The sequence below is a fragment of the Apteryx mantelli genome, chromosome 6 (assembly GCF_036417845.1).
Source record: "Apteryx mantelli isolate bAptMan1 chromosome 6, bAptMan1.hap1, whole genome shotgun sequence".
In the NCBI taxonomy this organism is placed as follows: domain Eukaryota; kingdom Metazoa; phylum Chordata; class Aves; order Apterygiformes; family Apterygidae; genus Apteryx; species Apteryx mantelli.
In genome coordinates, this window is record NC_089983.1 from 43,560,843 (window position 1) to 43,575,786 (window position 14,944).

The 14,944-nt window shown below is 35.3% G+C and overlaps 1 protein-coding gene across 1 annotated transcript in view; it reads right to left on the reverse strand.

The window, feature by feature from the left end:
- Positions 1-903: 903 nt before the first annotated feature.
- DARS1 (aspartyl-tRNA synthetase 1) overlaps positions 904-14,944 on the reverse strand; it is a 39,602-nt gene continuing 25,561 nt past the window's right edge. Inside the window, exons 8-16 of the mRNA XM_067299395.1 lie at positions 11,173-11,284; positions 9,192-9,326; positions 7,938-8,085; positions 6,816-6,962; positions 5,801-5,843; positions 5,049-5,129; positions 4,297-4,408; positions 3,244-3,315; positions 904-1,522 (exon numbers count right to left, since the gene is read on the reverse strand). Coding sequence (XP_067155496.1) covers positions 1,431-1,522; positions 3,244-3,315; positions 4,297-4,408; positions 5,049-5,129; positions 5,801-5,843; positions 6,816-6,962; positions 7,938-8,085; positions 9,192-9,326; positions 11,173-11,284 — 942 coding nt within the window. The 3' untranslated portion in view covers positions 904-1,430. The remainder of the gene's footprint in view (positions 1,523-3,243; positions 3,316-4,296; positions 4,409-5,048; positions 5,130-5,800; positions 5,844-6,815; positions 6,963-7,937; positions 8,086-9,191; positions 9,327-11,172; positions 11,285-14,944) is intronic.

Below are 14,944 nucleotides of genomic sequence, written 5' to 3' on the forward strand. Positions count from 1 at the left end.
CTGACCTTTTTGTAGCATAGCCAATATCTGACTTCTCTGACATTTGAAAATCAAGGTAGCAACAATAAGATTGACTGCCTAAAGCATAGCTCCTATTAAAAGTTCCCTAAGCATGTAAAATATTAAGGCCAAAATTCTAAGTCAGGAATTACAATATGTCTGAAAATTAGACTAACTGAATTGCAGTGCCAAAATAAGGAATTAAATCCTTTACTTTTAGGCATCCAATCTTAAATATTTTAAATTTGAAAAACTCTGGCATAGTAAATAAAAGGAAGTTTTAAATATACTGGTTCCTCCCAAAATGCAGGACATATCCTTTAAGTTGGGAAGAGGAAGAGAAGTGCCTTTATGTATCATTTTTAATTAAGGAGGAGGTTCAAGTAGGTGATTCATTTGAGAGAATGAATGTCTAAAAATAATTTTAAAAGTACTCTTTCCAACTTACAAAAACACCCAGTTTCCCAAAATGTACAACACTGATGTGCTGGTCACAGCATTTACAAATGAAAAAACTGAAATAGCTGGCTTACATTTTTTGCTTTTCTTTCACTGGCAATAGATGGATAAAAATCTCACTGATTTGTTTTGTTAGTCATCCCAGAGGCTGGATCAGGCAGAAAAATACATGACTTGCTCTCAAGCTCACCATCCATTTATTTTCTGAATATATCATATATCCCTCATGTTATCCTGTGAGTGTATGCAATCTCCTATCCCTTCTCAAATAGTAACATAAGACAAAGAACGGACCTACTGCTTGTAAACAACTTTCAAAAAAAGTTACAAAAGTAAGAAGAAAGGAAGCAAATAAACTTCAGGCAGTTACAGCATCAGTTTTCAAAAAACCTTCATATCTATTCATGATTATCTTGTAAGGACACAAAACAAAACAAAGACATATTGCATCTCATTTACTTTGAGAGATTTATTGCAATCTATTTTTCACAATTCCATATGAAGACTTTTTCAAGAACGTTCTACTTTTCACCTGCTTCTCTAACTGGTACTCATGTAAATTAGCAATTTGCTGTTTTCCTCCTGCTTTTTGAATTGCAAACATCCAGTTTTTAGCTTTAGTCCAATTTTGCACTTAAGAATATTCAATCTTGCTGACATAAGTTAAAAATGAAGATTTTTTTATTGTATAATTTATTAAAATGCTTAGAAACGTGATACAGTTGAAAGTGACACTAGAATAACTAACTCAAGTATCACATTTTCATTAAAAAATGTGCACCCAGTTCCTAATACAAAGAGTCCTGATCAATTAAAATATTTTCTTTTAAATAAATTGCTAAGGAATAAAAAAAATTATTGTGGCCCTTCAGTAAATTAGACTTTCTTGTTTTATTGCATATTACAATGCTCAGATCAATACAGGTTCATCAATAGCAGGGGATATGAGAAACTTTCAAGAGCAGATCATGTTAAGGTGTCAGTCGTTTGGGATCCCGTGGGAACATGGAGGTCTGACGAACATTGTGCAGCCCCAGGTACAGCATAGTTACTCTTTCCAGCCCTAAAACAAATGAAAAAATACCAGTATAGTTAGTTCTTGGTCCTAAACACTTAAGAAGTCAAACACACTCTGTAACTACAGCCAGCCTCACATATAGTAGCATGACCAAAGACTGCTTGACTTCAGAAAGCAGCTGGAACCAAAAACTGAATTTTACATACAGTACCTTCTACAATGATACATACTTCATTTGGAACATGTATCAGTTAGCAAGGGTGCTAGAGGCTCAACCTTGTTTTGAATCACTTGGGACTTTCAAGAAAGAGATGGTGTGTTGAAAACTGAAATGTGGGGCAGAGGTTCAGAAAACTCCATCTTGAATACAGGTCAGCAGTATAGATCAAACCACTCTCAAGAGCTGGTACCAAATGCTTCAGCGCAAGAGGCATTAATTGCCATAAGCAACTATAGTAAAAATCTGCTTTTGGAGAAGTTTATCCCAAGCCCTCTGCAGTATAAAAATTTAGATTGAGCAATATGTACCAGGGCAACTGGTATCTTTATGATAATACTAAATATTTCATTGGTTGCTGTGTTCTGTCTTCCTGAAACCTTAGAGGTTGTACATGTATACTGCTGAACATGGAAGGACTTCCTGATCCATGGGGGCTATACGTGCACACCAGCCATGCTGAGCTGAATCCCAGATGCATACTACTTTTCACATCTGCCTTGCCCTCCCATGTTAGGGTTTCCATATGAAACAGCTAGGAACCAGCGTTCATTCTCACAGGATCTTCTGTCTGCATGGTACTTGGCCTAGGCTCAGGGATGTGCCATGGGGAGCATTTACGTTACAGAACAGATGTAGTCTCAGCTTCCTTGATATTAGTCCTGACACAACTAAATGATTTTGTATCATTTGCAAATGCTGTGTGCATCTCCTCTGCTTATACATAGTGCCCAACCATTGAGGTTTTTACATCTGGCAAGTATTTCAAAACTGCTGTCTCAATAGTGTATTGCATTTATTAAAGGCATACTTAGGAAATTGTTCTGAAAACAAGCCGAAAATTTAATAAATATTCTTACAAAAGTAAGACGAACCCAGAAAGACTGACTCAAAGAAATTGTGGATGTTGCTCAGAACCTACAAAGCGTCCTTTTTCACATGCATGAACAGATAACGTTTTGCTAATGAAAACAGTAGGATATATAAACAGTAGGACGACAACTGAAAACTTTAGGATGTAAAATGTTCACATCCAAGAAGGGAGGCCTCCGGATACAATAACTTTGTCGAAACATTTAGCATCAGCCAAAGCTGATCAGTGACATTCAGTCAGACCACTGTGAATAGGACAGAAGCAATCACTTGTTTCTCCTCAGAGCACAACAGCTTCATCAAATGCACTAAGGGACCAGAAGCCTCCAATATTAGTAGGCTATGATAAAGCCATGAATAATACAGTATTTTGTTTCTTCCTAAAGATTTCCTCATTGGTCAAATCTGAAGGTGACCCACCTGTCTAGCAAGTCAGCATTTTTTCTTGCGATCATCTGCTTTTGAAATTTGTCTAACTGTGCCCTTAATACTTTGCATATTTATTTTATAATGATTCTTACATATTAGCTTCTCTCCTTAAATACTCCAGCATAAACAGCTCACACAGTTACCTAACAAGATTACTATTTTGAATTTGATATTGAACCCTGCTTGAGACCAAGCAGTTTAAGTTAAGCTCAGGCTAATACAAAGTAAATAAAATAGAGATACATACCTATTCCACCACCTGCATGTGGAGGTGCACCAAAACGAAAGGAATCAATGTAGGCCTTTATTTTCTCCAAATCTAGAGAGGAAAAAGATGTTTACTTCCATTAATTTCTCACCTGCTTAATGAACCCCAAGTCAAACATACAAGTGACTAGAGGATTGCAAACACAACAAAATGTGTGTTTTGAGTGTACCAATGCGATGTAGAAAATAACGGGGGTTCTCATCAAACAGATACAAATGATCCAACACGGTCTAGAAATTATGACTATAGCCATTTTATTTTATAATTTTGTTAATAATTTAATGAGGGAAGGCATTTCAGAACCAAGTAAGAGGTAGGCCCAACTACTCCTTGTAATTTATGGAAAACTGTGACTTCCTGAATACACTGCAGTGAGAAAGTGAAGATTCAGCAACTATTTTCCATCTTGCTACAATGAGAGCTACTTCTTTGTTGCTACTTCCTATCTGCAACCTCACTCTGTCATCTGCTGAAACCATAATCTACACATTGGACTCCTGATTGCCACCTAATTTACTTTTACTGTTTTACTATTAGCCAGCCTTGTCCCTGTTGAGTCCTTCTTTAATTTCACCAATGGAGGCTTCCTGAATGGTTCTTTTTCTTTCTTGTTGATTCACAGTTCAAGGCTTAAAAGGGACCACCAACCCACCAACCACACAGGACTCTGCTGGAGTACTCTGTAAGAGGTCTGTGAGAGTGCGCAGAGGCACTGGCAGGATGAGACTTGCTTGTCTGCCCTCATTCCATTGCAGGTACTTCCTGTGCTGTGATCTCTCTAAAGCCCTCAGAAATGATCCGTTTTCATCATGGTGTTTTGGGGAAACTAACCAGTTTCTTAATACCACCACTCTAGATTAAAATGGTTAAACAGAATGAGATAGACTAAAATTATGCAATAGGCAGTACTGCCATTTTAGTAATACTGCCATGTATCAAATTCTGCCCCCCAAATACTTCTTTTTCTAAAGGAAACAAATCCTATCATGATGTACAAACTTAAGTTTAGCTTTATATTGTTTAACTTGTTACCAATGCCATGATGTTGGGCTCTTTCTGTCAGCAGCTGAGGATCGTGAATTCTCTGAGCTCCAGACAAAATTTCTTCCCCTCTCATGAACATATCGTAAGAGTTGGAGTTTTTCTGGAAAGACAAAGATGAGTTTATTTGCTACCTACAGTTGCTTTATCCTAAAGGTGGCAGATATACAACTGTCAATAACTTTGCTTATGCTATCCAAAGTTGTGTAGTAAAAGTGCAATGTATTTGGGGACTGCCCTTAAATTACAGTAATTTGGCTCCTCTCATTAGACTGGATTAGATTTTAAAAACTGAAGTTCATCCACACACCCTTTGAAAAACCATTATACTTGCAGCAAAAGATGGTATAGAAATATTTACTCTGGATTTAGTAATAAACTGGGAAATTTATAGCAATGTAAAAAACCCATATTTTCTGTTAAAGTGCCTGTTGCACTGGAAGAATATATTTTTCAGAGATTGCAGCAGAAGCACCAATGCTCTGACCATAGAAATCTCTTCATAGAGCTACCCCGATTTTTAGCTTGATTTGTTTTCTTCTGGGACACTTTCACCAGTAAAGAGTAACTGTAAACATTTTATGAGTCATGTAACACTGATAAACTCTTGTTATCAGAATTTCACTTATAACAGCAGATCATATAAAAGTACTTTCGTTTATCTATTTTGTCAGGTTATCCTTACACAGAACAATTTCAACTTCAAAAAAAAAAGTCACACAACAACAAAGGATTTTACTTACAGGGTTTACTGGGTCTGGCATTGTATAGAAAGGCCTCACAGCAAGAGGGTATTTGTCAAGAATATAGAAGTCTGTGTCATACTGACAGAAAAGAAAATAATTTAAAACAGTTAGTACAAGATAAATTGATGTAAAAAATTACAAGAGGAAGACCCAACCAGTTAATCTTTGAAATCTTAAAAAAAAATTCCCCAATAACTTTGCACAAGTTTGACAGTGTTATCTTCAAAAAAATTGTTATCAGTAAAAATATTGTTATTTTTCAGTTTTCCAATATTTCTTCTATTTTGAACTTTAGGACATTTAACAGTAAAATGTCTTGCCATAATAACTGTTGTATTTATTTTTTGCCAAAGACTTGTCTTCTCCTAAAGGATTAATCAGAATACGTGTTTTTAATTATCCTAAGAAACATTTTTGGAAAGAACTATCTATCTGTTTGGTGTATTTAATCTAACAGGTGATAAAAATAAAGCAAGTATAAAACAGATTGAAAATGGTTTAAAACAACTTATGATAAAGAAAAAACTGACAATAGATTAAGTAACAGCAAAATGTAAATGCAGTCAGAACAGTCAAGAAATGCTTATGCCAGTCGCAAACTGTCTTAACTTATGCATGTTCTGAGATGAATCTTCTCAATCAGTACATAAAAAATTGTTTAATACGAAGCAGGCAATTATACGCAGTGATTCCATGAGTTCAGGCTTCAGTTTCAATAACAAATTCATTTATTCTAAAATAATAGTTACCTTTTCCTTCACCAGGCGTCCCAGGAGCTTTTCATTAGGTGTGCTGAAAAAGATTCTCACCATTAAAATTAAGTGATTTAAACTTTTACTGATTATATACTTCATAAAGCTAAAAAGTTTAGAAGCTATTTGCTGCATCCCACTCTTACAAAATGCATTACTTGTTTCTGAGTGTTTTGGATTGTGCAGACAGCAGTTTCAAAACTCAAGTATATTTGTTTCTGTTCCTAAATATTTTGTAGTTGGTCCTAGAAATTCCTTAAATTAACTGACACCTAAAGATACTCTTGCTCTTACTATACCTACTTCTAAGTCACTATATTCAGATCACTGATAATTTGTGCACTAAATTTCCTATTGGCACGTACCTCACACAGCCATTTTTCTTACGCACGGTAAGTGAGAAACACCATGAACAGTTACCGAAGGAATCATTTTGCTATATCAGACTCCTAAGATTGAAACTTCTTTGATGCATGGATCCTTTAATTGTAAAATAGCATATTATCATAATGGTATTGGAGAGAAATGTTTTAATTTAGTAAGTGTCTTTAGAAGCATTTATGTATCTGTTAATTAAACCCATCTTTCAGGCAGTCAATGGTAATGAGATCATGACCGCTTAACATTTTTCCTGAGAGGTGGAAGGAGGAAATGGGGAGGTGTTATGGAAAAGAAAGACTTTCAGACTGAAGAAGCTTTTAATTTAATCCTACTCAAAAAAATGTGACAATTCATATGAAGGACTGTAATTGTTAGGCAAACAAATGCTTCTTTTATGCTTAGAAGGTTCAAAGTTCCTCTCACTTCATATTTTAAGTTGTTTTCTTTTGGATCTCAGAGTTTTTGTGCACAGTCTGCAGTGAAAGAAAGGCCTATTTTCATATCCATCCATTATTTGTCAGAAGATCTGGATATGAGAACAGTTTATTCATTTCAAGGCCTGTCAGTTGCATAGTACACCACCAATTCTTTACTATCACAAGTCTGACACATTTCAGTACTGCCAAAATACCTCAGATCTTCTTCATCACCCATCTCAACACCGGCCTCCCTAAGCATGGCCACAGCTTCACAGTATTCCAGCCTCAGAGTTGGCTCCAAAAACTTAAATGGTTCACACGGGAACTGTTTGTTCACTGTCTGAATTTCACTTTGAAATCTATATACAAGAAAACAAAAAGAACAGAAGCAAAGTACAAAACAATCAAGAAGTGTTAAATCTTCTTGTAGCTAATAATGGTTTTGCAATGCCAATACAATTTTGCCACAAGAGGTCCCTCTTGCAACATATAAAATTTTTTTAAAGCAGCTTCTGGAAAAGTTCTGTATAATCCTACTGAAATGCTTCATGCAAGTTAATGCAATCTACCTAAATGATACACATATTAGTATTTTACTATTACTTCTGTTTTATTCCTTTTGTAAAAAATTATTGACTAGGTCAAATTCTTCAGAATAAAGACATATTTAAATCATCCTTTTGATTTGTAGTATTTAGTTGGGCTCTCCTTTGATTTGTACAATTTCAAATATAAAAGAAAAATTTCCATCTAGTCAGCTGAAAAGATTTGCATTTCTGTTGTCAAGATACTCTAATCTGTAAGAAAATGAAAACCACTCCTTAAACTGCTGGCTTAGCTTTTTTAATGAGTTAGACTGCAAATAATGGAAAATAATCTTCACTGCTTTCATGGCAGAGATGCAGTCTATTACAATTTATTTGATTCAGGAAAGCTTTCTTAAACAGTAAATATTAAGATTAATAGACCAATCAGTCTACCTCTGATGGCATAAAAGGAAGGATATTTTACAGTAATGATGGATCAGTTCTGTTAGGAAGCTTATTCACCAGTGAACAGCAGGTTTTCTTAGTGCAATCTAGCATACTCTAGGAGGTGCAAATCAAGCTAAAACCAGAAAATTTACTGGCCTATGGCTTTACTGAACTCTAAAAGTTAGACAGAGAAACAGTTAAGCGCAAAGCAAGAGTGTTAGTTTTGAAGCTCTCCTGTAAATCAGATTACTAATGATTACCTGTCAGGCTGAGGATAAAATGCCCGCCTATTTCATACCACAGTATTAAGAGATCTCCTACAAATGAAGTTGCCTATGAAATGGAAAATGCTCTAGTTACCTTTCCTGAAGTCCCTTGAATATCTGCACCAAGGTATCTGCAATCTCATCTACCACTTCATGATAATGATAATTAAAAGCCATTTCCATATCCAGACCGACAAACTCAGTCAGGTGTCTGTGTGTATTGGAGTCCTCAGCTCTAAATACTGTAAAATTAAACACCAGAAATTCTATTTACCTGAAATTATATTTTCAGTTTGAAAAAAAAACCCAACCAGATAATTCACATCAGCTTATGGACCAGGCAGACAATGCTGCCTTTAGACACGACAACTCTTACCTAAAACCAAAGAGAAAACTGACTGCTGCAAAGCATCATTTGTAAACAGTGGCAACATTATTGTAGCTGTGATAGTCAAAGGATATAAGAGAGACAAGATTTGTAAGGAGGCAGTACCTTGTGTTAGACTGACAGGAGTGGAAAAAACAGACAAGCTTTCAGGCATGTAAGAACTTTCAGATTTGAAAAGCTGCCTTTTTCAGAAGAAAAGGATTTCTGCACATGTGTATGTCTGTTTGTTTTCAAGTATATGAGTCTAAATAAACATGTCTTTCTACAAACCATGACTCATGATTTAGAAATTAAAAAGACAAGACATTCAAAATCTTCTGAAATCCTTGCATCTTCTTTTATTTTTGTAAGCTATTATTGACTTGTTTTCCAGCATTTCCAGCTTAGATGTCTTTAAACCTGACTTTGAGGTCTTGGGAAAAGAGAGAGCATGAGATTGGAAATTATTAAATTTGGATTATTTACTGACAGCCCACTTAAACATGTGTGTTTTCTAAATAAAGCTGTTTGGTACATATAAAAGACCAAAGGATAAGTACATTTTAATATGAGATCTGAGGTACACAAAACCTAGATTGCCTATTTTTAACTGCTTGCTATTGGGCAAATAAAGCATGTTTAATAGAAAACTTCAAGCTTCAGCAATTACAGTGTTGTTAGATGTTTTACTAACTTCATCATATTATTGATTTCCAATGTAACAATTCTTTCTCTTCCTGGAAGAGTAGGCACTGGAGAAGAGTATGCCACCTTAACTTCAGCATTTTAGTTTTGTTCCAGAAACTTCTCTTTCAACCTTACTCAACCTCATTAGTCACCCCAACTGAAATTTGTGTTTGGTAAGTGAAACCATATAAAGTGAAACTATTCAAGCTTTTAGTGTACACGTTATTTGTCCCACAACTGCCAAAAGACATCACTGCACACTTCACAGTTTGGATAAACCAATGCTCTTCTTACCTGGCCCAATGCAGAAAACCTTTTCAAAGTCAGCGCATATACACATCTGCTTGTACAGCTGTGGAGACTGAGCCAGGTAGGCACTGCTTTTGAAGTAAGATACAGTAAAAACATTGGCTCCTCCTTCACTGGCAGCTGAAACACAAATGCTTACAGTAGTTAAGATAAAAATGAAAAAATAATCAGAAATAGACTGATTCAAGTACTATTGGGCTTATGTTTAAAGATGAGATTTTTCTTCAAAGCATATTAGATGAAAAAGATACAGTGGTATCCATTAATGTTAAGGGAAGTTTTGTGGCCCAGGACTGTCAGACACTGTCTTGCAAATTTAGCTGGGGTAGTTTAAGATGTTACTATTCCCAGCTGTTCGCTTCACCTACAAAGCCAGAGTTAACCGCAGAAGCCGAGATGCAAGACTACATTTACCAGAAGACATCTGCCAAAGGTCTGAACCCTTCTCTCAGTATGAGGCAATTAGCACAGCAAGTTACCTTAAGAAAAAAGGAGCCAAGAACACATGCATTTGAATTCCTCATTGTAAACTGCTTAAACTATCAGCTGAGTCACTTTACCTTTACTTTTCCCAATGTGTGATATGAGAGTTACAGCTGCCTACCTTTCTAACAAAAACATGCCAGAGTAAAATATTAGTTAGTAGTCCTTAAAAATTCTTATGATAACACTAGGTAAAGTGCTAAATATTGTTACTATTATTAACTATTCCACTGAGATTAATGTTTCTCTTCTTTCATTACTAATACTCCCACTAAAATGGTTTAGGTGAATATCTGCATAGTTATTTTTGAATACAAGTCAACAACTTTTAAAATCTCAAATCTTAAAATAGGTAAGATACTTAAATGTGAAGTTTAGTAAGGACTGTATCTATTTAACTTAGTTATTTTTACAAAACATTATCTCATTCAAACAATAGGATGCTTGCTTGCTTGCTTTCAATGGTACACTGCACAGAAAGAACAGCGCACTTCCTGAAAGGTCCTATGTAAATAAACTACTTGGGAGTCTTCAATGCTTCATGCTTTTCCTACAGATATAGTCAAAACAAAGGTAGTGAATCATATAGCTCAGCAGTACTTTCCATGTAGTAAGAATAGTTGCTTACATGGATTTTGTTAAAAAACACTGGTTTTATCTCAGTGAAGAGCCATCTTCAAAATATAAATGGGAAAGTATTAAACTCAGTAGGCAAAATGTATGCATATAATAAACACGTACAATAAGAATACTACAAATATTCTGCCCTACAGTAGCATTTTCCATACCATATGTCTTAGCAACATCAACAAAACCTCACAGCACACCAGAGATGGAAGAAAAACATCTACCTGTAAATCAAAGAATTTGACTTTTGAAGAAAATACAGCCGATTAACAACAGAATTAGAAGCTAAATCTACCTTTCCAAACTTTTATTTGGGCTGAAGCTGTTAGGCCATACTTTCAGAAAAATGATGCTAGTACCTTCCACTCAATCATATGCTCATTGCTACAGAAGTGACAGCTAATATTTTCTATAATGGCATCATCTTTTATACCATGATATGGTGGCTGTGACTTCTTCATGATGGAAGCTGCTCTTAACTTAAACTAGAACATTTTTTGTTTTGATACTAGGAATGGGATTTTAGACTGACAGTGCTTAGCGTTCAGAACACTGGTGTGAAGAATAACACAAGACTGCACATCTTTATATGCTGTATGTTGTATCTTTGTTAAACCAGATCAAAACTTGTATATACTGCAGAGTACAGAAATTAGGTATATATGTTTGCGTTGTCATTGTTTTAGCATCTGAAGTCAGAAGAACTTCATTACCTGCTAGAAGTTTGCTGTATTATATCTAAATCAGAAATGCAGTTTTTTTAAAAAAGAAAAGGTTGCCAAATTTTTGGCAGATAGCTACATTCAGCAACTGTAAAGAAAGCAGATCTGTAGCTGCAGAATCAAATATACAGTACCTGAAATGATTTTGGGAGTCTGAATTTCCACAAATCCCTTGTGAATGAGAGTTTCTCGGAAAAGCTGACAAATACCAGACTGAAGGCGGAAGACTGCCTGACTAGTTGAGGTCTATAAGGAGAAGACAAAATAATGAATCCTAAGTTGGTTTAATTTTCCAGACTCTTCCAGTCTTCCAGACAGCTGGAAGGATGAATCTCTTCTCTTAGGAAGATTTGTTATATTTGCCTAAATCTGATAATTATTTATTATACAAAAAGAATATAGCAAAGGAAACAAAAGAAACATTTCATTTGAATTTACAGAATGTTCAGTTATAAAGGAGGCAGTATGGTCAGTTCTGCATTTAAAGAATCACTGATTTATGAGATGTGCTTCTGCAAATAAAGATATTATAGGAAGAAATTAAATAAAAACACTAAACCTATTAAAAAGCTTTTACCACACTAAACTAGAGCCGCTGCAGAAATCTATAATGCATGATAAAAGCAACGGTCTTAAGTTATATATAGTAGGAATGTTTGTTTGGTTCTATTAAAGACTACTGAATACAATGTTTTTCACGTAAAACATAGCCACACATAAACCATGTAAGACATGACCACAAAAACAACCCAAAGAGATCTAAGCTTCTAGCAGCATTTAAAACAGTCCACGTACACCCAATATGTGAACAGCAATTATTCTGTCTTTCCAAAATTTACTCCAAAAGCTGCCTGCATTTAGATGAAAACCTGAATCAATCATCTTTTATTTGTTTATGTACATGACACAGTTAAGCTATTTATCTGCTTAACAAATACTTACACTAGACGTTCCTTTAACACTCTTGGGCTTTAGTGTGAAAAAAAAAAACACCAAAAAACCCAAACTTAGCGAATGCTGCAAACACTGCAATACGTCAACACTGAACCCATATCTGATTTTGTGCTTGCAGCATTTGAGACCTGACAGTTATCAACCTACAAGTGTATATAAAAACATCAACGAATTCTTGCAAACAACTGACAGAACATTTCTTTACGACAATCTGCGTCACAGCACTGTTTACTTCTCCTTTCTGAAAGGTACCCAACTTTTCAGTTAGGGTAAAGAGCCTTGTGGGCTTTTTCACGTGACTCCTACCAAACCACAAAACAAAAAACCCCAATCAAAACAAATTATATAACCACCAAATTTAGACAGTCAGTCAGAACACTGGATACGTTGAAATAAAACTACATCCATCATCTCTGGAAGATAAAGATATCACTCAACTGAAAATCCGAAAGAGAAAGCTATAATACTGCTGCAGATTCATAATAATTTGGAGGTATCTGCAGTTTTAGCAGACTGATAAAACATCACAGCAGTGTAATCGGCTGAGACTGTAGTAAGTAATTGCTAGCGGCTCTCACTGTCTGATAGCATTAACCACAGCCACTACTCCCACTACTTTCAAAATGAAGGAAATGAGGTTTTGAGCAACAGTTACAAAAGTACCCTCAAACGTTTTCACCCTTTTTCCACGGGTCTCAGGAGTCAGACAGATGCTAAGACAAGAAACTTAGCCCAAGTCCTGTATGTAACTTTGCAGAGTGTTACATCAAAGCACGGGACTGATTCGGGGGGGGGGGGGGGGGTATGCATGCATGTATATATATTACCATCTCCTAATTAAAATCTGAAAGACATCTTCCAGGAGATGACAACTCAAAACAGTCACATTTGGGTTTACCAATATAATTCTTGATAAACTAAACAGTTTCTCAAAATATTTAGAGACAAAATGTCCAACATATTCATTTAAAGTGGGATAGTAACAATGCCTCCTTTGCCTTTTTGATGAACCAACACCAGTTTCATGCCAAAGAAGGTAAGAATGTAGCCCTAGCCTATACACTCCTAGGAAAAAGGAAAATGGTATTTTGCTAAACCCAACCTGAAAGCAATTACTTGCTCTGAAGCCTAAAACTGTGCACAGAAACACAGCCTTTCCATAACTCTGATCTCCATTAAAAATAATTTGCAATGTAGTAACTCCTTCCTTTAGCGAGGATGCAAACCAAAAAATCTTAATGTCATCTACATTAAATTATGTTTAAAAATAATATTTATGAAAGCAGCCAAATTCGCATACTGGATGCTGAAGCTTTCTTTGAATTACAGGCCAAGGAAAGAATAAGCAATAAACTTCTGTACCTCAGATTAAACCTGACAAAAGCATTCTTCTAGCTACCATGGGTAGCTGAGTTCCAGTGCCCATCCATCGACAGAGATTGCCAATAACAACAACCGTGGAGAATTTGTGATACTGCAATTTCCTCATAATTATTAAACAGGCCAACAAGACATTTGAGGTAAGCTCCCAAAGAACTGTAACTGGCAATGGGCAGTGGAGTCAAACAGAGAACCTCAGAAGTTTTGTGTATCATTGCAACTTTCCAAAGATTTTACAGATGATACTGTATATACATGATTAAAAGCTTTTCATATTTATTTACGTCCCTTGCATAAATATAGTGCTTAGGAGAAAAAGATATTGAATCTAACCGAAGAAAACAATTCAAGCTGTCATCCTGTCTTCCACTGACCTGGTGGTTACAATGGTAGGCTATGGTAGGTTACCATATCAGCTACCACACTTAGGTGTGGCACAGCAAACTGAAGACAGAAACAGCTGTCGCAAGAAATTATTTTTTTTACCTTTGCCTTTAAAAAGATTACACCATGGCATTCTTTTCCTGTAGTGTTTATTCTAATATGAACTCTTACCCATACATATTGGCAAACTATCTTATCTGAGACCATGCCAAAGACAGCAAATATTCCTTCAAGGCTTAAGTAGAATCTGGAACAAATTCAGGCCACTTATACATTGTGAACACTGTTAATATTTTAACTTGGTCTGCAGAGCTGGTTTTACAAGAAAACTCATCTTTAACAATCACATTTGTTAAAGTAGAAAAATGTATAGCTAACAATGCCAAAATATGAGTTTTGGTCATAACCTCACCCTAATTTCACCTACTGTCTGTTTATTATTTAAATACTGCAAAGGAAAATAATAATAATAGAACAAAGCATGTTTTAACACTATAATTAAGATTATATTAACAATTATCACATTTTATTCAGCATGATCTGCAATGTTAGAATAATCATTGCCATGAAAGTCTCCAGAGACAGACAAATGTGTTTTGATAGTATTGAGGACAGTTAACACCTTATGCAATCACATCTCAAAGAGGTGCGACTGAAGCACAGATGTGCAAAGTTGCAAACTTTCCATTTTACTCCCATGTCAGTTGTAGAATTTGTTTTGCAGTCGCCTCAGTTTTGCTTTTTTTTTTTTTTTTTCCTCTGCTGTAACTCCCTGTCCTCCACCATGTAGGATCACTAACTACATAAAGCAGGCTAACTAAAAAGAGGAAAGCAATGTAATTTTTACTGTAGATAATTTTGCAATTTCTATATTATATGAGAAAAGAAATTTTTGCCAGGAAATATTATTTGCTTTAAGTAACAATTTAACCAACCCAAAACAATTAAAATCAACTGTTTTATTCAAATTTCAGTATTGATTTATAGTGCAACAAGAATATATGAACATTAATTTTGTTGTCTAAATGACTGGGACTGCATTATGTCTTCTCTCCCAAATTACTACACACAATAAATGGTACGTCTGCTTGTTCATTACTGCTTGAAGTCAGAAAAAATATAGCTTTTGCAATGAGGAAATTGAATGCAACACAATGAAATCAAGCTTGAAGCAACCAAGTATTCTGA